Source organism: Gymnodraco acuticeps, unplaced genomic scaffold, assembly GCF_902827175.1.
Source record: "Gymnodraco acuticeps unplaced genomic scaffold, fGymAcu1.1, whole genome shotgun sequence".
Taxonomy (NCBI): Eukaryota; Metazoa; Chordata; class Actinopteri; order Perciformes; family Bathydraconidae; genus Gymnodraco; species Gymnodraco acuticeps.
In genome coordinates this window covers 500,085-527,334 of record NW_022991934.1, presented here as the reverse complement: position 1 = coordinate 527,334, position 27,250 = coordinate 500,085, and the positions used below count along the sequence as shown (strand labels likewise).

The 27,250-nt window shown below is 41.6% G+C and overlaps 2 protein-coding genes across 6 annotated transcripts in view; both read right to left on the bottom strand.

The window, feature by feature from the left end:
* Window positions 1–21,305, bottom strand: part of cacna1ba (calcium channel, voltage-dependent, N type, alpha 1B subunit, a) — a 331,900-nt gene extending 310,595 nt beyond the window's left edge. The window contains 3 exon segments of the mRNA XM_034200269.1: window positions 18,393–18,532; window positions 19,528–19,633; window positions 20,462–21,305. Coding sequence (XP_034056160.1) covers window positions 18,393–18,532; window positions 19,528–19,633; window positions 20,462–20,712 — 497 coding nt within the window. The 5' untranslated portion in view covers window positions 20,713–21,305.
* A 1,109-nt stretch (window positions 21,306–22,414) lies between these two features.
* The window catches only part of ehmt1a (euchromatic histone-lysine N-methyltransferase 1a), a 40,955-nt gene continuing 36,119 nt past the window's right edge, over window positions 22,415–27,250 (bottom strand). For 4 of the 5 annotated variants that reach the window (XM_034200270.1, XM_034200271.1, XM_034200273.1 and 1 more), the window contains 4 exons: window positions 26,534–26,620; window positions 26,368–26,446; window positions 23,153–23,328; window positions 22,415–22,712 (listed from right to left, as the gene is read on the bottom strand). In XM_034200270.1, the coding sequence (XP_034056161.1) occupies window positions 22,607–22,712; window positions 23,153–23,328; window positions 26,368–26,446; window positions 26,534–26,620 (448 nt within the window). In that variant the 3' untranslated portion in view covers window positions 22,415–22,606. Of the gene's footprint in view, window positions 22,713–23,152; window positions 23,329–23,361; window positions 24,236–26,367; window positions 26,447–26,533; window positions 26,621–27,250 lie in introns of those variants that run through there. The other variant, XM_034200274.1, reaches the window with a different exon arrangement.

Here is a 27,250-nt window from a genome sequence, read left to right as displayed (position 1 = left end):
GTAACGGAGGCGATCTCTGGGGCCATAGATCTCGGCCTCCGTTACGGATTGTATAGCTTCGTTGGTGTTTTAGTTTGTCTGTCTCTGTTTCCTGTTTTATTTTGAAAAGTGTTCCCCCTCCCGTCTTGTCTGTTACTGGTGATTGTGGTCACCTGGTGCCCTGTGTTGTCTCCTCCCCCCTCACCTGTGTCTTGTTGGTTTGATTAGTCTGTATGTATTTAGGTTCTGTTTGCTTGTTTGGGTGTGTGCGTGAGGTCCTTGTTGCTGGTGACTGTGTTCAGGGGAGACAGTCATATTGAGGCTGTTTTTCCTGTACCACAAAGAGGAATAAATGCCCACACCGGGTTATATTTGAACTCTCTGCCTCTGCCTCCTTACTTGGTCGGGCTGCTCAACGGTCAGCATCACAGTGACATCCTTTGACTTATGACCTTAATCAATTTGACCAAGAACATTGGACCATCTCGCACACAAAGCACATTTTTTAGGAACCCAGATAACGAAAGATGGTTTAGAGAGCTGACTCAACAGATTCCCAGGCCCAGAGTGGGAAGAGTACAGTGCTAGCTGATTAGCCGACCTTTATCAGATCATGGTGTCATCTTAAAGTCAGAAGCTCTCAGTCTGATCACAGTGTGTCATGTGTCATGAGGACTGTTTTGTATTTGTTTTCCCTGGTTCCATGAGCTCTTGTTCACCTGATTACATGTTTTCCCTTTCCCTTGTCGGCCATGCTGTACGTTAGTTAGCCTTGTTTCCACAGTAAGTTTTCCTGGACTGTTTACCCTTAAATGTGTACCTGTGAAACATTTTTGTAAAGCAACCCCAGCTAGAGGAACTCAGCTGTGGGTTCACCGTAAGAAGAGAAAGATGAGCTGCTGTTACAACGAGCCCATAAAAGACAATAGATATGTTGCAGAGTGGGCAGCGGGACCAGCAGAGTGACATCACTAATACCTCATTCACACCAACGGTGTTTCAGGGCCGGTTCGGAGCTGGAGCTTGAAAAGCACCGGGTTTTCCTGTTCACACCGCAGCGGAGCAGCCTCTTAGCTCCGGAATCCGGTTCGTTTCAAGCATCAAAAATGTTTCCGGCTAGAGCAAAAGCACCGCATACGTCACGCTTACGTCGAGGCGGGGGAAGGGGCAGGGGCGGGATCAACTCCTGAACAACAACAAAAAGCCGGCGTTGTATCCAGTTTGTACACAACGATGGAGAAACTTAACAAGCAGCAGTGGTCCACTGAAGAGACCAGCTACCTGCTGGGAATCTGGTCTTCTGAAGAGGTACAGAGGAAGCTGGAGCACAATCGGCCATTGTTGTTGTTGTCGGTGTCAGCTGTGAGGGGTTTCCGTGCGGTTTGGCTTTATGAAGCAGGCACGCAAACGGTTACGTCATGACGCTAACGATGACGCAATGACGCAGCACCAGTCGGACTCTGGGCGGTGTGAAAAGAGCCGGAGCTAAACCGAAGAACCGGTTCTGAACCTGAAAAGCTCTAGCACGGAGCTTGAACCGGAGTTGCGTTGGTGTGAATGAGGTATAAGTGTTTCTCCACTCCACTGAGCTGCTTCATCAGGCTCCACCTGCTGCCTGTCACACTGCATACAGGGCAGGGCCAGGTACAGTGCTTGTTACAGAGCACTGAACACAAACATTGGTCTCAAAACCTGACAAAAAGATCACCATAGTGGAACTCAACCACAGTACATACAATAACTAGAAAATCTACCTGAAAACATTTTATTTGTAACTAACCTGGCTACTGTAAAGGATACAACATCACCTTTGGCAAAGACGGACTGGCCTCTCTAATGCTAGGGTTGCAAAAGATGACCCGCACAGCTTTCGGCTGGATCCAGGCAGTATTAACATATCACTCCATTAATACTGTATATTGCATTGGCACACAGTTACTTTTTTTTAACTAAACTACATTAAGCTATTCCTGGCCTACTGGTCACCCAATAGAAACCCTTTGATACCATACACAACTCATGTGTAGCTGACAGACAGCTGAAACAGTGCTATATAAATATATATAAATAAATATTATCATATTACTTTTAAATGTGTTTGAACCTTTGTCTTCTACATGAGGTTTATAATAATAATAATAATAATAATTCCTTACATTTATTATAGCACTTTTCCAGATGCTCAAAGCGCTTTACAAATACACATTACACATATTTGTTATACATGCAATGGTCACTGTAGACAATACCCACAGGAGCAAGTTCAGGTGAAGTGTCTTGCCCAAGGACACAACGGCTTTACAGACGCAGCAGCGGCGGCGGGTTTCACCCCTTGATCTGATGATCATTGCACAGCACACTTTAGACTAGTAGCAAGGATTTGTTCCACCAGTGTCCTCTGTTCACTGTCACTATCTTCCAGGGATGAAGCTCAAAATGCCATCGCATCGCAAAGCGGAAATAATTGTATATTATATAAAACTGGCCACCTCATAATACAAACATATGTATATAAAGGCAGTCCTTTAACTACTGCGCAGAAACACAGGGAATCTCCCATTATATTAGAACAATGATATGAGCATTAAAAGAGCAATTTTCCCAAGCAGTCATTCTGTCCTTTGATATGCGCTTGGGCCGACACGCTCACACATCAGACAGATATATTTTTTGTTTTTTTCATTAAATGTATTTTCTTTTCTCCTTCAAATTGCTTTATTTAGGGCTCTCTTAATTCAATAAAAAATGAATTGGTCTTATCAGATGATGTTGAAACAGGAAGACAGTAAGATAGTATAAACGACTTAAATGTACTATTTATCTGTGCAGTAAGTGGCCGAAAAAACGTTTGGCTTCCACCATAAGAAGTCCTCAGGACTCTTTATCCCAGCGGAGGCAATCACAGCGACAATCAGCTGATTGTCAGCGGGGAAACAATGATTCACATTAATTACCATCCTTTTATATTCAGTTCTAATTAGCAATATTCTATATTTTCTACCCATAATGAAACGGTTAAATAATCAAATAATAAATTCATCTTTTTGGCTCCTATAAGCATCGTCATTGGACTTCCCTTGTTGTCCCTCATTCTGAGTTGCATAGGAATGTATCTGTGTTGTTGCTTACGGAGTGTTCTGTTTTGTTGATTGCAGCACCACTTAAACAAATAACACAACTGAAGATTCTATAATAATGCTGACAATGTTACTGAACAGAAATAGGAATACTTTCGGTTCTGCTACAGTCACATCTCCCTTCAGCTCAAGTGTATTGCTCGGGGTAAAGGCGGGACCGCTCATATTTCCCAGCATATTCCTTCACTCTCCAAGAATAAGTCATTTAAGCAACTGCTTTGCAGAGTCACGTACAACATCGCTGCCAGTCAAGGACTTCAATCCCCAAAGGGGCTCTTCACCTCTATCCTAAGCACAACAACTAACAGAGTTTAAGTGCATTACAATTTAACAGAAAGGTTTTAGGAAGCAGACAACGGTATTTTAGGAATAAAAATGCGAACAGCTAATATGTATTTTGATATCCAGTAAAGCTGACCATTTTTATCAGCTAAAAGTCCAAAACAAATGGAGTGAAGTTAAGAGAACGCATTACTGTGAATTCATGAAAATAATGTTGTATTACATGTGTCAATAAAATGTCAGACTCTCTTTGACCATTAATTGTTAACCAACCTTAATTAATGTAAAATGTGGAAGGGGGATGTTGTAACCTGATGTCAAAGTTAAAAAGGTACTTCAGATTGAAAAACATTGGAAGGAGAAGGCTATGTTTAACACTGTTTTTATTGTGATCAGATCATAATGTAATCATTGAGATTATAAACTGGCCAATTTATTCTCATTTCAGGTTCATATCAGTATGTAGTGTCTCTACTTTAAAGAGTCCTCCTGCTGATGTTCAGGTGTATATCAGTATGTAGTGTCTCTACTTTAAAGAGTCCTCCTGCTGATGTTCAGGTGTATATCAGTATGTAGTGTCTCTACTTTAAAGAGTCCTCTCCTGCTGATGTTCAGGTGTATATCAGTATGTAGTGTCTCTACTTTAAAGAGTCCTCTCCTGCTGATGTTCAGGTGTATATCAGTATGTAGTGTCTCTACTTTAAAGAGTCCTCTCCTGCTGATATTCAGGTGTATATCAGTATGTAGTGTCTCTACTTTAAAGAGTCCTCTCCTGCTGATGTTCAGGTGTATATCAGTATGTAGTGTCTCTACTTTAAAGAGTCCTCTCCTGCTGATGTTCAGGTGTATATCAGTATGTAGTGTCTCTACTTTAAAGAGTCCTCTCCTGCTGATGTTCAGGTGTATATCAGTATGTAGTGTATCTACTTTAAAGAGTCCTCTCCTGCTGATGTTCAGGTGTATATCAGTATGTAGTGTCTCTACTTTAAAGAGTCCTCTCCTGCTGATGTTCAGGTGTATATCAGTATGTAGTGTCTCTACTTTAAAGAGTCCTCTCCTGCTGATGTTCAGGTGTATATCAGTATGTAGTGTCTCTACTTTAAAGAGTCCTCTCCTGCTGATGTTCAGGTGTATATCAGTATGTAGTGTCTCTACTTTAAAGAGTTCTCTCCTGCTGATGTTCAGGTGTATATCAGTATGTAGTGTCTCTACTTTAAAGAGTCCTCTCCTGCTGATGTTCAGGTGTATATCAGTATGTAGTGTCTCTACTTTAGAGAGTCCTCTCCTGCTGATGTTCAGGTGTATATCAGTATGCAGTGTCTCTACTTTAAAGAGTCCTCTCCTGCTGATGTTCAGGTGTATATCAGTATGTAGTGTCTCTACTTTAAAGAGTCCTCTCCTGCTGATGTTCAGGTGTATATCAGTATGTAGTGTCTCTACTTTAAAGAGTCCTCTCCTGCTGATGTTCAGGTGTATATCAGTATGTAGTGTCTCTACTTTAAAGAGTCCTCTCCTGCTGATGTTCAGGTGTATATCAGTATGTAGTGTCTCTACTTTAAAGAGTCCTCTCCTGCTGATGTTCAGGTGTATATCAGTATGTAGTGTATCTACTTTAAAGAGTCCTCTCCTGCTGATGTTCAGGTGTATATCAGTATGTAGTGTCTCTACTTAAAGAGTCCTCTCCTGCTGATGTTCAGGTGTATATCAGTATGTAGTGTCTCTACTTTAAAGAGTCCTCTCCTGCTGATGTTCAGGTGTATATCAGTATGTAGTGTCTCTACTTTAAAGAGTCCTCTCCTGCTGATGTTCAGGTGTATATCAGTATGTAGTGTCTCTACTTTAAAGAGTCCTCTCCTGCTGATGTTCAGGTGTATATCAGTATGTAGTGTCTCTACTTTAAAGAGTCCTCTCCTGCTAATGTTCAGGTGTATGTCAGTATGTAGTGTCTCTACTTTAAAGAGTCCTCTCCTGCTGATGTTCAGGTGTATATCAGTATGTAGTGTCTCTACTTTAAAGAGTCCTCTCCTGCTGATGTTCAGGTGTATATCAGTATGTAGTGTCTCTACTTTAAAGAGTCCTCTCCTGCTGATGTTCAGGTGTATATCAGTATGTAGTGTCTCTACTTTAAAGAGTCCTCTCCTGCTGATGTTCAGGTGTATATCAGTATGTAGTGTCTCTACTTTAAAGAGTCCTCTCCTGCTGATGTTCAGGTGTATATCAGTATGTAGTGTCTCTACTTTAAAGAGTCCTCTCCTGCTAATGTTCAGGTGTATGTCAGTATGTAGTGTCTCTACTTTAAAGAGTCCTCTCCTGCTGATGTTCAGGTGTATATCAGTATGTAGTGTCTCTACTTTAAAGAGTCCTCTCCTGCTGATGTTCAGGTGTATATCAGTATGTAGTGTCTCTACTTTAAAGAGTCCTCTCCTGCTGATGTTCAGGTGTATATCAGTATGTAGTGTCTCTACTTTAAAGAGTCCTCTCCTGCTGATGTTCAGGTGTATATCAGTATGTAGTGTCTCTACTTTAAAGAGTCCTCTCCTGCTGATGTTCAGGTGTATATCAGTATGTAGTGTCTCTACTTTAAAGAGTCCTCTCCTGTTGATGTTCAGGTGTATATCAGTATGTAGTGTCTCTACTTTAAAGAGTCCTCTCCTGCTGATGTTCAGGTGTATATCAGTATGTAGTGTCTCTACTTTAAAGAGTCCTCTCCTGCTGATGTTCAGGTGTATATCAGTATGTAGTGTCTCTACTTTAAAGAGTCCTCTCCTGCTGATGTTCAGGTGTATATCAGTATGTAGTGTCTCTACTTTAAAGAGTCCTCTCCTGCTGATGTTCAGGTGTATATCAATATGTAGTGTCTCTACTTTAAAGAGTCCTCTCCTGCTGATGTTCAGGTGTATATCAGTATGTAGTGTATCTACTTTAAAGAGTCCTCTCCTGCTGATGTTCAGGTGTATATCAGTATGTAGTGTCTCTACTTTAAAGAGTCCTCTCCTGCTGATGTTCAGGTGTATATCAGTATGTAGTGCCTCTACTTTAAAGAGTCCTCTCCTGCTGATGTTCAGGTGTATATCAGTATGTAGTGCCTCTACTTTAAAGAGTCCTCTCCTGCTGATGTTCAGGTGTATATCAGTATATAGTGTCTCTACTTTAAAGAGTCCTCTCCTGCTGATGTTCAGGTGTATATCAGTATGTAGTGTCTCTACTTTAAAGAGTCCTCTCCTGCTGATGTTCAGGTGTATATCAGTATGTAGTGTCTCTACTTTAAAGAGTCCTCTCCTGCTGATGTTCAGGTGTATATCAGTATGTAGTGTCTCTACTTTAAAGAGTCCTCTCCTGTTGATGTTCAGGTGTATATCAGTATGTAGTGTCCTCTACTTTAAAGAGTCCTCTCCTGCTGATGTTCAGGTGTATATCAGTATGTAGTGTCTCTACTTTAAAGAGTCCTCTCCTGCTGATGTTCAGGTGTATATCAGTATGTAGTGTCTCTACTTTAAAGAGTCCTCTCCTGCTGATGTTCAGGTGTATATCAGTATGTAGTGTCTCTACTTTAAAGAGTCCTCTCCTGCTGATGTTCAGGTGTATACAATAGTAGTGTCTCTACTTTAAAGAGTCCTCTCCTGCTGATGTTCAGGTGTATATCAGTATGTAGTGTCTCTACTTTAAAGAGTCCTCTCCTGCTGATGTTCAGGTGTATATCAGTATGTAGTGTCTCTACTTTAAAGAGTCCTCTCCTGCTGATGTTCAGGTGTATATCAGTATGTAGTGCCTCTACTTTAAAGAGTCCTCTCCTGCTGATGTTCAGGTGTATATCAGTATGTAGTGTCTCTACTTTAAAGAGTCCTCTCCTGCTGATGTTCAGGTGTATATCAGTATGTAGTGTCTCTACTTTAAAGAGTCCTCTCCTGCTGATGTTCAGGTGTATATCAGTATGTAGTGTCTCTACTTTAAAGAGTCCTCCTCCTGCTGATGTTCAGGTGTATATCAGTATGTAGTGTCTCTACTTTAAAGAGTCCTCTCCTGCTGATGTTCAGGTGTATATCAGTATGTAGTGTCTCTACTTTAAAGAGTCCTCTCCTGCTGATGTTCAGGTGTATATCAGTATGTAGTGTCTCTACTTTAAAGAGTCCTCTCCTGTTGATGTTCAGGTGTATATCAGTATGTAGTGTCTCTACTTTAAAGAGTCCTCTCCTGCTGATGTTCAGGTGTATATCAGTATGTAGTGTCTCTACTTTAAAGAGTCCTCTCCTGCTGATGTCAGGTGTATATCAGTATGTAGTGTCTCTACTTTAAAGAGTCCTCTCCTGCTGATGTTCAGGTGTATATCAGTATGTAGTGTCTCTACTTTAAAGAGTCCTCTCCTGCTGATGTTCAGGTGTATATCAATATGTAGTGTCTCTACTTTAAAGAGTCCTCTCCTGCTGATGTTCAGGTGTATATCAGTATGTAGTGTCTCTACTTTAAAGAGTCCTCTCCTGCTGATGTTCAGGTGTATATCAGTATGTAGTGTCCTCTACTTTAAAGAGTCCTCTCCTGCTGATGTTCAGGTGTATATCAGTATGTAGTGCCTCTACTTTAAAGAGTCCTCTCCTGCTGATGTTCAGGTGTATATCAGTATGTAGTGTCTCTACTTTAAAGAGTCCTCTCCTGCTGATGTTCAGGTGTATATCAGTATATAGTGTCTCTACTTTAAAGAGTCCTCTCCTGCTGATGTTCAGGTGTATATCAGTATGTAGTGTCTCTACTTTAAAGAGTCCTCTCCTGCTGATGTTCAGGTGTATATCAGTATGTAGTGTCTCTACTTTAAAGAGTCCTCTCCTGCTGATGTTCAGGTGTATATCAGTATGTAGTGTCTCTACTTTAAAGAGTCCTCTCCTGTTGATGTTCAGGTGTATATCAGTATGTAGTGTCTCTACTTTAAAGAGTCCTCTCCTGCTGATGTTCAGGTGTATATCAGTATGTAGTGTCTCTACTTTAAAGAGTCCTCTCCTGCTGATGTTCAGGTGTATATCAGTATGTAGTGTCTCTACTTTAAAGAGTCCTCTCCTGCTGATGTTCAGGTGTATATCAATATGTAGTGTCTCTACTTTAAAGAGTCCTCTCCTGCTGATGTTCAGGTGTATATCAGTATGTAGTGTCTCTACTTTAAAGAGTCCTCTCCTGCTGATGTTCAGGTGTATATCAGTATGTAGTGTCTCTACTTTAAAGAGTCCTCTCCTGCTGATGTTCAGGTGTATATCAGTATGTAGTGCCTCTACTTTAAAGAGTCCTCTCCTGCTGATGTTCAGGTGTATATCAGTATGTAGTGTCTCTACTTTAAAGAGTCCTCTCCTGCTGATGTTCAGGTGTATATCAGTATATAGTGTCTCTACTTTAAAGAGTCCTCTCCTGCTGATGTTCAGGTGTATATCAGTATGTAGTGTCTCTACTTTAAAGAGTCCTCTCCTGCTGATGTTCAGGTGTATATCAGTATGTAGTGTCTCTACTTTAAAGAGTCCTCTCCTGCTGATGTTCAGGTGTATATCAGTATGTAGTGTCTCTACTTTAAAGAGTCCTCTCCTGCTGATGTTCAGGTGTATATCAGTATGTAGTGTCTCTACTTTAAAGAGTCCTCTCCTGCTGATGTTCAGGTGTATATCAGTATGTAGTGTCTCTACTTTAAAGAGTCCTCTCCTGCTGATGTTCAGGTGTATATCAGTATGTAGTGTATCTACTTTAAAGAGTCCTCTCCTGCTGATGTTCAGGTGTTTATCAGTATGTAGTGTCTCTACTTTAAAGAGTCCTCTCCTGCTAATGTTCAGGTGTATATCAGTATGTAGTGTCTCTACTTTAAAGAGTCCTCTCCTGCTGATGTTCAGGTGTATATCAGTATGTAGTGTCTCTACTTTAAAGAGTCCTCTCCTGCTGATGTTCAGGTGTATATCAGTATGTAGTGTCTCTACTTTAAAGAGTCCTCTCCTGCTGATGTTCAGGTGTATATCAGTATGTAGTGTCTCTACTTTAAAGAGTCCTCTCCTGCTGATGTTCAGGTGTATATCAGTATGTAGTGTCTCTACTTTAAAGAGTCCTCTCCTGCTGATGTTCAGGTGTATATCAATATGTAGTGTCTCTACTTTAAAGAGTCCTCTCCTGCTGATGTTCAGGTGTATATCAGTATGTAGTGTCTCTACTTTAAAGAGTCCTCTCCTGCTGATGTTCAGGTGTATATCAGTATGTAGTGTCTCTACTTTAAAGAGTCCTCTCCTGCTGATGTTCAGGTGTATATCAGTATGTAGTGCCTCTACTTTAAAGAGTCCTCTCCTGCTGATGTTCAGGTGTATATCAGTATGTAGTGTCTCTACTTTAAAGAGTCCTCTCCTGCTGATGTTCAGGTGTATATCAGTATATAGTGTCTCTACTTTAAAGAGTCCTCTCCTGCTGATGTTCAGGTGTATATCAGTATGTAGTGTCTCTACTTTAAAGAGTCCTCTCCTGCTGATGTTCAGGTGTATATCAGTATGTAGTGTCTCTACTTTAAAGAGTCCTCTCCTGCTGATGTTCAGGTGTATATCAGTATGTAGTGTCTCTACTTTAAAGAGTCCTCTCCTGCTGATGTTCAGGTGTATATCAGTATGTAGTGTCTCTACTTTAAAGAGTCCTCTCCTGCTGATGTTCAGGTGTATATCAGTATGTAGTGTCTCTACTTTAAAGAGTCCTCTCCTGCTGATGTTCAGGTGTATATCAGTATGTAGTGTATCTACTTTAAAGAGTCCTCTCCTGCTGATGTTCAGGTGTTATCAGTATGTAGTGTCTCTACTTTAAAGAGTCCTCTCCTGCTGATGTTCAGGTGTATATCAGTATGTAGTGTCTCTACTTTAAAGAGTCCTCTCCTGCTGATGTTCAGGTGTATATCAGTATGTAGTGTCTCTACTTTAAAGAGTCCTCTCCTGCTGATGTTCAGGTGTATATCAGTATGTAGTGCCTCTACTTTAAAGAGTCCTCTCCTGCTGATGTTCAGGTGTATATCAGTATGTAGTGTCTCTACTTTAAAGAGTCCTCTCCTGCTGATGTTCAGGTGTATATCAGTATATAGTGTCTCTACTTTAAAGAGTCCTCTCCTGCTGATGTTCAGGTGTATATCAGTATGTAGTGTCTCTACTTTAAAGAGTCCTCTCCTGCTGATGTTCAGGTGTATATCAGTATGTAGTGTCTCTACTTTAAAGAGTCCTCTCCTGCTGATGTTCAGGTGTATATCAGTATGTAGTGTCTCTACTTTAAAGAGTCCTCTCCTGCTGATGTTCAGGTGTATATCAGTATGTAGTGTCTCTACTTTAAAGAGTCCTCTCCTGCTGATGTTCAGGTGTATATCAGTATGTAGTGTCTCTACTTTAAAGAGTCCTCTCCTGCTGATGTTCAGGTGTATATCAGTATGTAGTGTATCTACTTTAAAGAGTCCTCTCCTGCTGATGTTCAGGTGTTTATCAGTATGTAGTGTCTCTACTTTAAAGAGTCCTCTCCTGCTAATGTTCAGGTGTATATCAGTATGTAGTGTCTCTACATGTCTCCATGCTTTAATGTTCAAAAAGCTCTTTATTGTTCTCATACTGTCTGTGCTGCAGCACCTCTTTTCACCCTCTGTCTGAAACCAGAGCCCAGTCTGCTCTGATTGGTTAGCTGACTGGCTCTGTTGTGATTGGTCAACCGCTTAAGCATGTCCCGCCCCTTAACCTATTACGTACAATGTGTTGGAGTGCTAGCCAATAGGAGCATGAGTGATAGATAGTGATGTCACTATGTTACGGAAGTAAACAAAGGGGTCCACTGGAGGCGTTTCAGGCGAAAATCAATGCTTTCTTGAGGTTTTTAAGGGCATTTCCAATGTGTTAGCTTCGAGCTAACTCCATCTCAAATAAGAGAAGCACTAGACATACATATCCTCCTTGATCCTATGTAACAATTCTAGGCAAAAAAATGATTTAAACATTTAAAACAAAAAACATCAGCTGCCTGTGAACACCAGACCAAATCTGCTCAAATCCTCAAGTGGCAAGGGGTCGAAGGTCATCTACCAGCAGATATTCTGACCGAGATAAAACATTTGTTATAAGCTGTGCTCTATTTTGGCAGGTGAATGAGTTTACCTATTCAGGTGCATGATGTCAGATAAGACTTCACATTATGCTACACCGTTTTCATAGGCAAATGTATAATACGCTTAAGGTTAAGTATACTGTAGCAGTACTGTCCACAGCGCCAACAAAGAGGATACAATTCACTCTCTAGCTGGGCTAATTCATCCACAGTGAAACCTGATAAATTATTAATTCCTTTGCTCCAACCCTTCTCTTCAGAGAAGCTGATTAGAAAGGATCTCAGTGTGCAAACACCACAGTCTGACTTCTACAGATATCTGCGGTGGGCTCTGTGCATTAGCCCTGACCACAGAGCCATCATCACAGCATCCTGTGGAGATCCTGATTAGCTCCATATCTCTCTGGAACCACAGCACCTGATTGGGTGGCTGCCATCACTGTTCATCCACCTGTATGCACAAGCACACAATATTAGATGATGAAGAAAGTGTTCTGTAAATTATTGTATGAAGTTGCTGACTTAATGGTCTCGCTGACCATTGATGAAAAACAAAAAAGGATCTGCTCCATGTCAAAGTGATACAAAGAAGGGTAAACCTGGAACCAACAGTCCAATAACACTCAATGTCTGCTAAAATGAGCTAATTCTTGATTGAAGTGAATCTTGGCTGGTTGGTTTTAAGGAATATTGTTTTGAAGATTTGAGTTGGGCATTTCGGCTGTTGCCATCTTGTTTTTTAGGGGCCAGAAGTGAAGGTTTTGAAAGGTGAAGGTTTTTTTTAAGGGACTTCTAGTATAATTAACCACGTACGCATATACATTCAACATGTGCATACAAAATGGCACAATTGACAAATTCTGTCAAAAGGTCATCACTGACTCCAATTTTCTTAGATGATGTCTAACAGGCAGCTAGCGGCGAGTCCCCTGTGAAGGCACCCTCTTGTCACTCAAAGCAGCCATGCCTTTATTACACATAACTTTAAGCCTTCACATTTTTTTAATAAATTTCACCAATCATAAAGTTGTCAAGAACGGGAATATTAGCTTTCAAAATGTGTTTTGTGCCATGCTGTTAAACCCTTTATCTCTGCTATTATCTTTATAACTTCAAAACAATTATCTCAGTGGATAAAATCAGTTATTAGGTCAAAACAAATCTACGTATTGTATACAATGTATGTCAGCTGAAGGCATATCCATGCTTCCAGTAGGACTCCTCGTCCCTGCCAGTGTCTGCCTGTGCACAGTCTACAGCACTGAGCTGCTCCACACACTGTTTATACCAGCAGTCCCTGGTGTTGTATCAATGTTTATCACAGGCATTCACACAGCAAATACACAAGCTGGCCCTTATCATTATTAAACACCTAGTTTCATCTCTATCTTCCAACACGAAACACATTTACCTACAAATAGAAATCATGGCTGTGAAGACTTCTCTGAGGCTTGGCTGGAATTACCTTAAACCTCTCCCCAATATGTATCCCATAACTATGACAGTAGAGACAGTAAGTTCAGATGTTGATAATAAGATATATATATATATATATATATATATATAGAGGACATAAAACAACCAAACTATTTAAATAAATAATAAAAATAAAAATAGTGCAAGAAGATATTTGAAGTGACAGTTCATGGGAATTCTCACACCACCCACCGTTTGAACGAATAAGGCATGTTGTTTAAAAATAGCTAAGGACACCAGGTCACAGGCTAAAGCTAGGTTACAGACATTTATGTAGCAGCACCATTAAGTGACAATATACAAGAAACGTACTCTTTAAATTCCTTTATATTCTAAAAAATCACTTGAGTCATTATGCCACCTGACAGTTAGTGACATGTGTCTATAAAGTTTGCATCAGCCTTCATAAGTGTTATACCAGACCAGAGGCCCTTATCATTCAACACTACACCAGGTTCAAACTTGGTAAGTTGACAATAGAAGTACAGTCAACTAACTTTAAATTGGGACAGCAGGATTATGGCTGACATCACATCATTTGGACTACCTATGTCCTTTTCAATTTACACACGGCATCTATTGCACGTCTGTCCGTCCTGGGAGAGGGATCCCTCCTCTGTTGCTCTCCCTGAGGTTTCTCCCATGTTCCCCTTTAAACTGTGGGTTTTCTTCGGAAGTTTTTCCTTGTACGATGTGAGGGTCTAAGGACAGAGGGTCTAAGGACAGAGGGTGTCGTATTGTCATACTGATATTCTGTACAAACTGTGAAGACCACTGAGACAAATGTAACATTTGTGATATTGGGCTATATAAATAAACATTGATTGATTGATTGACATCGAGAAACAATGCCAGAAACTCATTTCTGTGACAAGACATTGCGTAAGATATTGAAATAATATATTTCACTGGAAAATATTACCCACCAATTCATATGAAGTGTATGAAGGTAGATATGGTGCAAAATGCGAGAGCGTGTAAAAGCTGATGTGAGCACTTGCAGAAAAAAAAATCTGAGCTTGTGTGCATACATTTACACTTGTATAAAATATCCACGTAACTGTGAACCAAATCTGAAGTCACAGAAGAAAAGAAAAAGTTTTGTAGCTTGTAGAAAAAAAATTGACTTAGTAATGAAATGTTCACTTGCAGAAAAATACATATTTTTTAAATATATTTTCCATTACAACTGCAACTTGGTTATTACAACCTCTCAAATCAGTCATTACAACTTGACGAATCTGCTCTGTGGCAGTATACATCAACGAATCTGCGGTCTTGACTTTTGCTACACTTCTTGCGATAAATGTGTCACAAAAGTAATTTTCACCTGTAGATGTGGGGGAGGGAGGGGGGTTGGAGCGAAGGGGCGGAGCTATCAGAACGACGAGGCTCGGGTCAGTTACACAGTCACAGCCACAGTCAGGTCGTACCGGATGACTGCGGGGCTAACGGTTCGTGTCGCTACCAGTCCGCTGACATGGTAGGTACATTGATTTTGCCCATTACTTGCCCAGTATTACTTTGAATATTATTATTGTGATTGAGAATTAAATCCGCTTTGAAGACCACCGTTTTATATCATGCAGTTTAGCAGCAAAATAACGTCAGTTAGCCAGCTAACGCTAGCTTTGTTGAGTTTATGCTAGCTAAACAAGTAGTGGTTGTAGTCTACAGCAGTAATTAATATATTATAGCCTACTGCTTTGGCACTAACGGTTGATAACCGTTTATGAAAATAAAACCAATTGAACTGTACTGAAATAATGACAAGTTTTATAATTGTCTTGGGCTCCTGCTGTGTTTTTAAAGCCTTTGTAAATTATCCTGAGCCTCGTCATTCTGATAGCTCCGCCCCTTTGCTCCAACCCCCTCCCTCCCCCACATCTACAGGTGAAAATTACTTTTGCGACACATTTATCGCAAGAAGTGTAGCAAAACTTAAGACCACAGATAAGTCGATTTATACTGCCACAGAGCAGATTCGTCAAGTTGTAATGACTGATTTGAGAGGTCGTAATAACCAAGTTGCAGTTGTAATGGAAAATATATTTAAAAAATATGTATTTTTCTGCAAGTGAACATTTCATCACTAAGTCTAAAAAAAATTCTACAAGCTACAACATTTTTTTTTTTCTTCTGTGACTTCAAATTTAGTTCACAGTTACGTGGATATTTTTTACAAGTGTAAATGTATGCACACGAGCTCAGATTTTTTTTTCTGCAAGTGCTCACATCAGCTTTTACAGGCTCTCGCATTTTGCACCATATCTACCTTCATAGAAGTGCTACCCTGAGCTGTGTGTGTGGCAGTGTGTGGGGGGGAGGCGCTGCTGAGATCCACAGGCAGCTGCTTTGATCCAGCCAGCTATAGAGAGCAGAGCTGAAGTGATTCTATTCCCTCTGCGCTCCGCTCAATACACTATTGATCTGGGTGGGAGCATGGGGAGAGGCAGATATATGCTCTTATTAGCAACCCCCACATCTTACTGAAACATGGTACGGTCGGGCCTGCCCTACAGGACCTATCAGCCTCTGCTGTTCATGCACCCCCCCTCCACATGATCTCATTAGCAGCTCATGAAAGACGGCCCAGGTCCATATCCTGAGAGCAAACACATGTGTAGAGTGTACTCGGATCAATTGATGGCATGTTCAAAATGGTAATGGTGTTAGAATGAGACTGCCCCACACATGAGTACTACGCATTATTCAGACCCTCCCTTCAGATGTTATGAGTCTATTGGATGGACGTTATCAGCATCATAGGGATTACAAGCGACCTACTATAAAAGATGTAGAAGGCCGTTATCATCTATTCCCATGGTTAGTCACTGATAGGTCACACACACACACACACACACACACACACACACACACACACACACACACACACACACACACACACACACACACCACACACACACACACACACACACACACACACACACACACACACACACACACACACACACACACACACACACACACACAAAAGAGTCTGTGTTGAGAGGAGTACACACACAGGGCAATGTCAGCTCGCCCAGCATAGGACTTTTGTTTTTGAGTGTTTTTTTTATTAAAGTGTGTTAAGTCCTTTGAGACATAACTCGATGCATAGCAATGTGTGTGTAGTGCTAAGGAGTATGGGTGAGAAAGAGAGAAAAAAAGTGTGTGAGACGGCGAATACAAAGTCAGCATAATACAGTAGTTGTGCATATTAGCAGTACAGTGTGTTTACAGAATATACAGTATGTCAGTGAATACATGCTTCAAGTCCTCAACAGCCAAGTTCCCACTGGTTGTTTCTTTTGCAATCTGGTCATTAGAGTTCACATGAGCATATATCAGATCATATATCATCATCAAGGACAAACATGTAAATATAGTCCTTTATACTTTTGTAAATAGATTAGATTATAAATTAATTTATAATCTAATCTGACATTGAGTTGAATCCACAACCAATGAAGGCTGTTGAGCTAACCATGTATTAGCAGGTCACAAAGCCAACAATAAAAACGGATACTTTGAAGTTCTGTACAAACGAGCTGAATGCAGGGAGTCATTGCTCATGCCTAATTGTTGTGGTTTCTACACAGCACATCCTGCAGGAAATGGACCTCATCATGGAGAATTGATTTGTCGGCATGTGTGTGCATGCACGGCCAAGTGTCCCTGACGGCATGTGTGCTCTTTATATGAGCGATCTGAGTATGTTCCCGCCCAACATCCAGTCATTGCAGTGACGCTCTGACAGGAAGTGCAGACTGCTGCTGTAATGACCTCTCCCAAACCTTCCCCCCAATTATTGTTATCATGTCAGCCTGCTCAGCTCCTATTCAATCAGACCTGCACTCACACAGCTCACATACTAACACAAACAGCTGACTACTGTTTTTAATTCAGCCTTTCACTGTAACTCACACTAAGGGAATATTCTACTAAGTGTTCATTTCATCTTGCGCATAAGGGCTGTGTGATTAATCAAATGTGATGCTCAGTTCCTCCAATCAGCTCTCCCCCCTCATCTGACTGTGTATTTCACAGTAGAAGCTTTTCAGGGTACTGACAGCACCGGAGCCATAATATAAAAGTCACACCACAATCTCAACAGAGATAAAAGACCACAGTGAAGGGTAAGACACTCTAGTAGATGGAACGTTTCTGGGTAGAGGGACCATTGGGTTAACTCAGGAATTATGTTAATTCAAACTAACCTGGACTTTTAACTTTTAAAAATGCGTCAGCTCTAGCACATTCAAGTGCTCAGCCCAAAGACTGTCAGAGAAGAGCAACCAGAAACATTCTTTAGATACAGTCCGAAGTGATTAGAGAAGGAAGCTTAAATAAAATATAGCCTGATTAATAAAGGACTTGGGGAAGGACTTGATGAGAGCTGCAGGAGTTGGAGGAGCCCTGTTTATGCAGTGAGGTTCCCATCACATGCCCCAATAGAAGTTGAATAAACCTGGTGGCAGCGGCAGGCGTTCAGGGACTCGGCGTGGCGGAACAGCATCCTCTGTCACTACCCCCCGCCCCACCAACCCTCATTCCCAACTAGCTTTCCCTCCAAACAGCAAGGGATTTTCTACAGAACATCTGAGATGTTACAATGAAAAAAGAGCCTGCTCGGCATTTCTGCAGCAAAATGGAGATGCTTAATGGTGATAATATGAAGACAGTACAATCCTCTGCTGAAGGGTCAACATTAGCACACATTGCCCGTCAGCTTTACAAAGTTATAAAACTGTTTCAATATATTATTGAACAATGGGGCTGAACAATTCATCCAATATTAACAGTGTTCCTTTTGGCTTTCCTGCATTAAACGAGGATGATGAACTCATGAACTCATGTTCAACAATAGTAAATAAGGTTTGTTTTAATATTACTGCTGCATTATGCCACAGGTTAGTGCTGTGGACTTATAGTTTAGAAGTGTGAGCTTATTTTGACTCCTTTAAATACTGTTGGGTTGTTTACCTAGCAAAACGAATCACAGAAAATCACCATGTGTCTGTGGCGTTCTGCGAAAATCACTCGTTCTAAAAAAATCGACTTTTCATTTGCACCCTAAGCATCACCTGTTTGTACAGCCCAGCAGCAGTCAGGTGTGTTGGATCTGAGGAGCAACACAACATCCTCACTCTACACTGGCCTCCTCTAATTCTCTATTCCTGTTATTTTTTTCTTCACAAAAATTGACAAATTGACATTAGTTTTCCCAAGTTCAATTCAATTATATTTGTGTTTACCCCTTCATCTCAGACTCAGAAACTGAACTGTTAAGGGACACTTGGTATTCAAGAGACCTGACTTTGCATAAAAGTCAGGTTTCCCCCAGCTGTCCTGATGTGACCCCCCCTCTCTGAACATCAGAGGGAGGCGTCCTCTCAGAGCAGTGTCTTATCTAACACACACACACACACACACACACACACTCACCCTGTTAGGACCACCACAAAGTCCATTGCATTCCAGCCGCTACGCAGGTAGGATCCTTTGTGAAAGGCAAAGCCCAGAGCGATGATCTTGATGCCAGCCTCAAAACAAAATATTCCAATAAAGTAGGGCTCTGTGTCATCCTGTTAGAAAAAGCAGAGTAGGGAGGATCATGAAATTATACATCTCTTGCTGGTTGTGTCAATAAAACGTGATTGAGCCAGTCTATGTCAGGCTATGTATATGTCTGTAAAGGTATGGACTTGAGTCCCACAACTTGGACCACATTCGATGGCCATAGACTTGTCCTGACAAAAATCGAAAAGTCTGGCAACTCAACTCAAATTTCAACACAAACGCCATTTGGGTTTTTGATGGAAACCATTGGTCGGTTATGATACATAATTCAACAGAAAGTGAATTGGCAACCATTTTAATGATAGCAGCTTCTCAGACACCAGGGTCTGCTGTTTCCTTATCATGTGTACACATCAGCACTGAAACCATTTCAGTGCTGATGTGGCTTCTGAGAAAGGTTGACTTAACAAGAGTAACCTAAGGTAATGATACATTTACAAAAGATCAACACCTAAAACGTAAATGTAATTGCCAAAAGTGAAACGCTAACAGTTATATTTCATTTTGCAACAGGAAAAAACAACACAATGATACATAGAAACTGTTTGAGCTAAGGCAGTTTGTGAGAGCACACAAGGAGGATGAGAAGGCAGACTAGTAATGACTCTAAAGTCACATTTAGCCAGGAATTGTTTTTAAGTTTATCAAAATGTATAAGTGGGGTATTTACGTTTTTTCTTTTGTAGAAAATATTTGAAAACCTCTTAAGTGACTGTTGACCACTGAACGTATTTCAGCCATTTAAAAGTCATAGAATTCAGGACAGGGAGACAGAAGTGGCAACATGCAGACTCATTTCAGGCTTTAAAGACTGATTCCTGCAGAACTCGATGTAACACAAAGACTGGAAAATAAGGGGGGGGTAAACAGGGCACATGTTGATCTCATGATTGCAGCAGACAGACACGAGAAGCATCACAGATGTCAGTCAGTAAACTATCCTTTCCATGGATGAGACATGAGGAGCCTACAGGAAAAGGAAGCGGTCGTGTCCACTCACCAAGCGCTCGGACATGGGGGTTTTGTCTGAGGCCGGCAGGTGCTGCTCCAGGGCCAGCACGATGCAGTTTGCTATAATGGTGGCCAGGATCATGTACTCAAATGGAGTGAAAGTGTTAAGGAACTTCCATGGAAAGCATACACAAAGGTTTATAGATATGCAAACACACTCCCACCACAATACATAACAATTTTCAATGAGAAATGGAAAAAAACATCATTGTGTTCTTTGCTCAAAATGACAGCTTGTTTGTTTGGTGTCACACCCATGCAGTTTGCCACCGCCTAGAAGCTGTTTGCTGGGAGTTCAGCACCCTGGACAGCTCCACCTGCAGCCTTCATGAAACATCAGGGATGTAAACCTGCGCAACGCTGTCATCATGAAGTACATTAAGCAACCAACAGCCTTGATGTACTACTCTCAATCACAACCCACTGTCAGTCAGCCGGTGTATAAACGGCATGATGCCTGTTGTGACCAGCAGATTGGTAATAATTCATCAATGAAATATGAAAACATTATGCCGAACTACATCAGAAATGTGGCTCTCTGAGATGATCTTCCTGTCAACAGACGAGCCGGGGTGCTTTGATGAAAATGGTAAGAGCTGAATGTATATCAACAGAAGATGAACTGAGGAGCTCTCATTCTGCAGCAGCACTTCCCTCTGTATTTAAGGCTGTGGAAACACAAGGAGAACCAACTAGTTTTACATTTCACTGATTAAAACGCCTCTTTGCATATTGCACATGTGCTGAATGAAAATATATATCATTTAATTTGAGATAGTGTCCGAATTCTTAGATGTATGTATTTTCTACAGGTAAGCAATGGGCTTCTAACTGACACATTCCCGCGGAGCTTGGCTGAATGATCCCGCGGTAGAGCCGGGATAGAACCTCTGCTGGTCGGTCTGACTGACTGTAAAGGATATGGCCATTCGGTGATCTTTTTGGCATATTTCCGTATGATGTTATCCTCACTGAAGATGAACAGAGAGCGGTTAACGGCGAGGCAGCTCTGTTTGACGGGGATGGGGTTGTAGATCGCCATTGTCCGGGCTCTCTGGGCCATCGTCTGCTTGTACACCCTCGGGACCCCCGGCAGCCGGCTGACCCCTCTGGTCGGGCCCGCGGGGCCGCAGCCTCCGTAGCGGCCGGCCAGGTCCTCTTCAAAGCGAGCCATGGTGGGAGGGAGCAGGTGTTGCTCGAGAAACCAAAACGGACCCCCGGGATGAGATGGCGCATCACAGCGCCCCGTCCCCCCGGTCCTCTAGCTGCGGGTACCACGTGCACCAAAGTCACACATTAACGGGAAACAACGACCCTCACTCAGTCTCTGCTGCTGCCCATGACCTCACTCACGGAATTGTTGCTTAAAGTGCAGCTGCTCAGATTCCATGATGCATCATGTCCTACCCATAGGTCCTACCGCGTACCTGCCCGGTGCTCGCGAGGTGCTGCTGGCGTCAGCGCGCGAGCTCCATGCTACAAGAGGCTCCTCCTGAAGCCTGGGGAGAAAGTCGGATTAAACAGCTGAGAAAATACCGCGAACCGTCAGCACGACGAAACAGGATAATTCCTTGAAGAAAGCATCCATAAAATACTCTTGTGTTCCATAGCGACCCCTCTCATGTTCACGTTGAAGACTGAATCTGAAGCAACGCGCGCCACCGTTATTATCACTTTCTGTTTCTCCGGTACCGGAGGAGAAGGCTCGGGGAACAGGTTGTTAACGTGATGCAGACACACTACTTTCTGCACTGCTCCTTCAGAGACCCCACGTGACCGACAGACGCCAGTCAGGCTCCACCTGGACCGGCCCTGTTTCCATAGCAACAGGGAGGAGAGTGCCACACCGGGTCAAGTTACACAAATGTTAGCAACATTTAGCCTACGCGATAACTTCCAAAATAAGAGCAAGCCTGTAAACAACCAATAAAGCTTTAAATACCAGTTAAAAGTATGTTTAGTAAAATAAAACTGTTAACTGTCTCATACAGAATTATTATATATTATATACAATATGTTTTAGAGTGTATTAGAGATCATTCAGTAAAGCTATTCGTAACTCAGTTCATGGGGACTCAGGGGTTATTAGAACTGGATTGTCAAACACCCCCTGTGATGTGGGTTACAAAAGACATACATAGTTTAATGATGATTTCTCTCATCCTTACTGGACAGCTAGGTTGATCAGTGTTATGTGGTTCTGATATTTCAATGTTTTAACTACGGCCAGAAGTAGCCTATATGGAAACCACTGTCCATGTAATTTAGAGGATCTTTGGTCTGTAGCCGGTTTCCTGCCTTGGCCAGAATAAAGGAGAAAAGGGATTAAAAAATGTAACCTGAAAAATTATTATATTTATAGCCAAAAGTATGTTGACAAACACATCGCGTACTTTGGGTCAGTAAGTTGTTCCTTGTTCGAGTCCATTAGTGTCAATATATGTTTCAGTAGTTTTTAAGACAACACACTTCTTCACACCGAGTGTCATCAGGTTTCTGTTCCTCAATGCCAACTCAGAGGACATCATCCCCCGACTGAGGCTGGGGCTGTGTGAAGACAGAAGCTGCGTCTCTTCTTTCTATTGGCAACTATAATTCATTCATAAAACAGATCCTTTAAAAATGTGTTTAACTGCTAGTTAGACATTTAGTAAAAAGCATGTTTACATACGAGATCAGACTATCAAACCATTGCATTACTTCATTAATCCACCAGTATAACACTTGACAGTTTTCAGAGTTCATGACTGTTAAAACCTTATTTTTAAAATGCTAGTTGAATCCACTCTCACAGACAGTATTTCTGGCTGAGCTGCAGTGTTCTTATAGAAAAGTGTCATTAGGTCTGTAAATAAGTAGGAACATGTGCTCTGAGATGACATTTCCACAAGCTTTATTCCTCATGTGTTGCTTTTGAACAGGGAATCTAGGTGAACAGTAATAAAAAATCAGTCCTATGTGGTATCAGGTTCAGAAGACAGTGTTTCTGACATTAAAGAGGTCCAACAGAATGAGTCCAGGCTGTGAGGGGGGGGGGGGGGGGGGGGGGGGGGGGAGGTCAGTGGTCATCAGTGAGATTCTCTGCTGCTGGCGGAGTGGCGACACTTGAGAGAGCCACACTGGCAGCTGAAGTACTTGCTCTTCACCCTCCAGTAGTGATCGCCATAGTCAAACCTGGTGAGGAAGAGACAGCAATCCATCAAAGGAACTTTATAGCTAGCACTTGGTGGGGACACTGTTTTCAGATTGAAAAAAAACACCAGCGGCCCCAGCAAAAATATACAGTAATGTAGGCTCGCTATTTGTTAGCTATGCATTAAAGGGCATGCTTCTTGAGGTTTTCCCTCATATTAATCATATTGGTCCAAACTACACCACTCTGGTTCAGAAACACACCCAGAAAGTGAGAACAGTTTTCCAGATTTAAATGTTCACTGTGCAAATAAACCTTTCTCCAACTTTTTTCAGAACATTTTAACAAATGATCCTAATGCAGAGTTATGGGGACAAAATTGGCAGTTTCTAAAAGTGCTGGGGACATGTCTCCAGCGTCCCCAGTATAAAATACACCTATGGTTGCTGGAGGGGAAAATGAAGGCTGCTCCACCACTCACCCTATCTGGTCTCCAGCCTTGATGGAGCAGCTGGAGAAGAAGGCGATCCTGGGGAAGCGCAGGTCCTGGTGCATGGTGAACACGCGGACCGCCAGCAGGGTGGGCTCACACAGGTGGTTGATGAAGCGCCCGATGTTTCCAAAGAGTCTCGCATCAATACAGTGAACGTCTCCAACCTGCACAGTACCGTGAGCAGACGGAGCAAACAATGGGAAACACGTGCAGGGAATATGTTCTTCACGATATGCTGCCCTTTTTATTACTTACTTTTTTTTTTTTAAGAACAAACAAAAGTGAAAAATATGTGCAAATGGGACAAGGAAACACACACATTCATCCCCAATGGAAAGGCTACTGCAAAATGATCTCTGCTTTTACTATTAATGCGATTGAGTAATAAATATTTTATTCTCTTAAATACTGACAACACAAAATCCTAAAATAATCTTGTCATTAAGACAAGTCTTTTTTTTCAGAAAATGATTTGCCCCTCACATTAGTTTTGTATAGCTTTATTAAGTGACACTTATTAATGATTGGTCTGTCTTTCTCGGTCTGCAAAGTTAAGCTCTTCTTGAGAATTTAGAATTAAAAGAGTTTTTCATTTGAATAACTACTCCAGGAAACCATGGACTCTTCCTGACAGCAGTGACAATGGTTTTCCACGGTGCTTCCACAGAAACTCCAGCAGGCGGACTCATTAGCATAGTTAGTGTGGTACACGTGGGCACAGGAAGTTGATGTTATTATTTTAATTAGATTTAACTGAGCTAATCTTGTTACTGGTGTACCCAATATTGGTTGTTAGTCAGAGGTGGGAGAAGTACTCAGATCTTGTACTTAAGTAGAAGTAGTAGTACCAGAGTGTAGGAATACTCTGTTAAGTAGTGCATTCAAAAGGTTACTCAAGTAAAAGTACACAAGTATTAGCATCAATATATACTTAAAGTACCAAAAGTAAAAGTACCCAACATATATAATTATACTTCAAAAGAACAACTGGCTATTAAGGAATCAAAGAGACTAGTCCCCCCTGGTGCAAACAGCTACCTGTCATCATGAGCTCAGCTGGTGTGGGACAGCCTGAGGAGTGCAGAGACAGTTCAGTTCAGTTCAGTACAGATCTGCAGTATTGTATTTTGCCGTATTGTTTTAAGTCTCTTGTTCTCGTGTTTGCTGCCATCTTTGCCGGGACTCTCTTGTAAAATAGACTCTGAATCTCAAATGCGAATATTCCTTATTATAGTCCTTATATCCCTAAATATATAATGTAGCAGGCATGTATAGAGAACCATGTTCAGGTTTGTGTTTTTTCTTGCTTCTGAAGGTATTCTTATAAACAGGGGTGCACATAACTTTTTGCCCTGGTTCTCAAAGGAGCACCTGGAGATGTTGCTTGGTGCTCATCCTTAAAATGAAATAAACCGTAACTTTTGAGGGGGTCTTGACTTTATTTGCCAGACACACGGCACTGAACACACATGCAGAGGTGAACACAGAACACACATGCAGAGGTGAACACAAGACAACATTAGCACGACCAGTAATCCTAGAAGCTGTCATCACTACCCTCCTGACTGTTCTCCTCACTGTCTTCCTCTCTGTCAGACATGGTAGCTGATGATGTAGGCCTACTACCTTCTCTCTGGTTGAGTCTGCGATTAGCTGCTTGCATCCACAAGTCAACAGCTGGGTTTGGGTCGAAAGTCTCTGTTGTCATCTTAGACAAGTGGATGTAATCAAATAAGTATGTGAACATAACCAATAACCTACCATAGCCAATAACAAATGAATGTAACTTATTTTATTTATGTTGTTCATTCATATCTTATTTTACCTTAACATTTATTTATTTATGCATTTTTTTGTATCTCTCCAGTTTTAAAGGATATTTTTGGTTACTGTCCTATAGTATACATTGGAATGATTTAAAACCTGTTTTATCCCAATCATTATAAAGGAGTGCCTTGGAAATATGTGTTTACATAAATTGTGATCAAACCGTTTGAGACCCACTGAGATAACTTAGACTAAAGTGAACTATCTAAACACTCAGAGTCCTTACCTCACTGAGCTGTAGTTATCAGCCTCTCAGTCTGACTGGAGAGGACTCTCCCTCCACATTATTGTAGAAACATCTTCTTCTTATATCCGTAAAAATATAGAGCAGCTAGCACCAGATTCTAATAACAACAGCGCTGGTACCGGTGCACCCTCCCTCTCTCCCACGCTCACTCGCACTTTGGCTGCGAGCTGCGGGCGCCAGATAAGCCAACATCCCCCATTTTCATCACTTACAGCGCCCATCGTACAGGGCAAATGAAAAGTGTAACCGGGGTGAAAAGGGTGTTACATTTACTTAATTATGAATATTGTTACATCAAGGCCGAAAATTAGGATGAGCCCCAACGGTCAAAACATTTGTTTCCCTCCCAGAACTGTCAGCGCAGCGCCTCCACAGATCTGGTGCCCTAGGCGAACATCTATAACGCCAGTGCTACGGGCCGGCCCTGAGTTCATATGCAACTCGCAAATATCTTTCTCTCTCTCCTCTCCTTTCTCTTCTCCCTTCTCTCTCTTCTCTCTCTCTCTCAATGTTGGTACGCAAATGCGCCTTTTTTCAAATGACCCAGTGCTCTTTTTTTGGCAGAGGTGCGCATGCGCACCTGCGCACCAGTTATGTGCAGCCCTGCTTATATACTAACAAAGGGCTGGCTTATCTAAAGCCAGTTGAGTAGCACTTGAAATGTTTTGGCTCTATGAAACCTGATGTATTTATATGATTCTGTTTTCTTCAGTTTGTATCTTCTTGGTCGAATGCACTTATTGTAAGTCGCTTTGGATAAAAGCGTCATTTAAATGAAATGTAATATTCTAAGCAGTGCCTTGTAAAACGTGGGCGGGGCACTTTTACTCGTGTTACTCAAATAAAAGATTAGGATTAAAATCCATTAGAGTTCAACTGAATCCTGCCTCAATCCTAACCTAAATACTCAATGTTACCATTCTCTGTGTGACAAAAGTACACTGTAAACATAAATATCTGATTACATGAAAGTAACAGCAGCTTCACACGTGTTCTCTGAGTCTTCCCTCTTATTGAAACTGCATTTTCTTCTCTTACCTCACACAATGACAAGTTAACACTTTCATGCAATTATGTCTCATACCAGCCAACTGCAGCTGTTTAACATTCATTAAACCGAGTTAATCACCTTATTGTCGAGGGTGAAGAGGAAAGAGTCATTCTCTCTTTTATCGGCCTCTGCATCTGTGATGATCTCTCCGACATACCTGTGGAAAGATGGGGGGGTATTAGAGCTGCGGTTCAGTATTGCTGTATGCTGTAAAACAATGAATTTGCTGTAGGCCTGTCCTCACTCGCAGATGAAGGTTCCCTGTGGGATATCCTGCATGGCCCTGACTCCCCAGCCCATCCTCTGAGTCCTGAAGAGCTGCAGCCGCAGTCTGAAACAAAACAACACAGTGATCATCCACCAGCACACTTCAGAGGAATATTAGCACAGACAAAATGACATTATATGTGTTTACGGAAGCACAGCTTCAAGAGAGAAAAACAACACTTCAGAACCAAGCCAGGCCAGGCCAGAGGAAATGTAACCACCTGCCAGCCACACAAGGAGCATATAATATATAACACGTTTGGAATGATGATTATTATTTATTGGATATGTACTGTATATGTAAAGAGAAAGCATTAAAGCAGCATAATGGTAATTATCAAGCATGTACATTCTTTAAAAAGGAAATAGTTCCTACATAAAACTGCTCAAAACAAGGTCTTATCAAGGATTATCATTTGTGACAGGGTCATGATTTCTGAAGAGAGACATGGCTGTGGACATGTTCAAATGTATTTTGTGTGGCTTTAAACCCCACAAGCCAAGAGCAATTGAGTTGTATTACATAGAGGAGAAAGCAGACTTCTCTCTGCTGATGTCTCTAACACCGGCCTGGTTCAGGAGGTAGAACAGTCGTCCTACAATCAGAGAGCCAATGCGTCTGTGTGTGAATATATAGGGCTCCTTATGAGCAGGTGGCCACTTGTATAGTAGCCTCTGCTGCGTAAATGTGTGT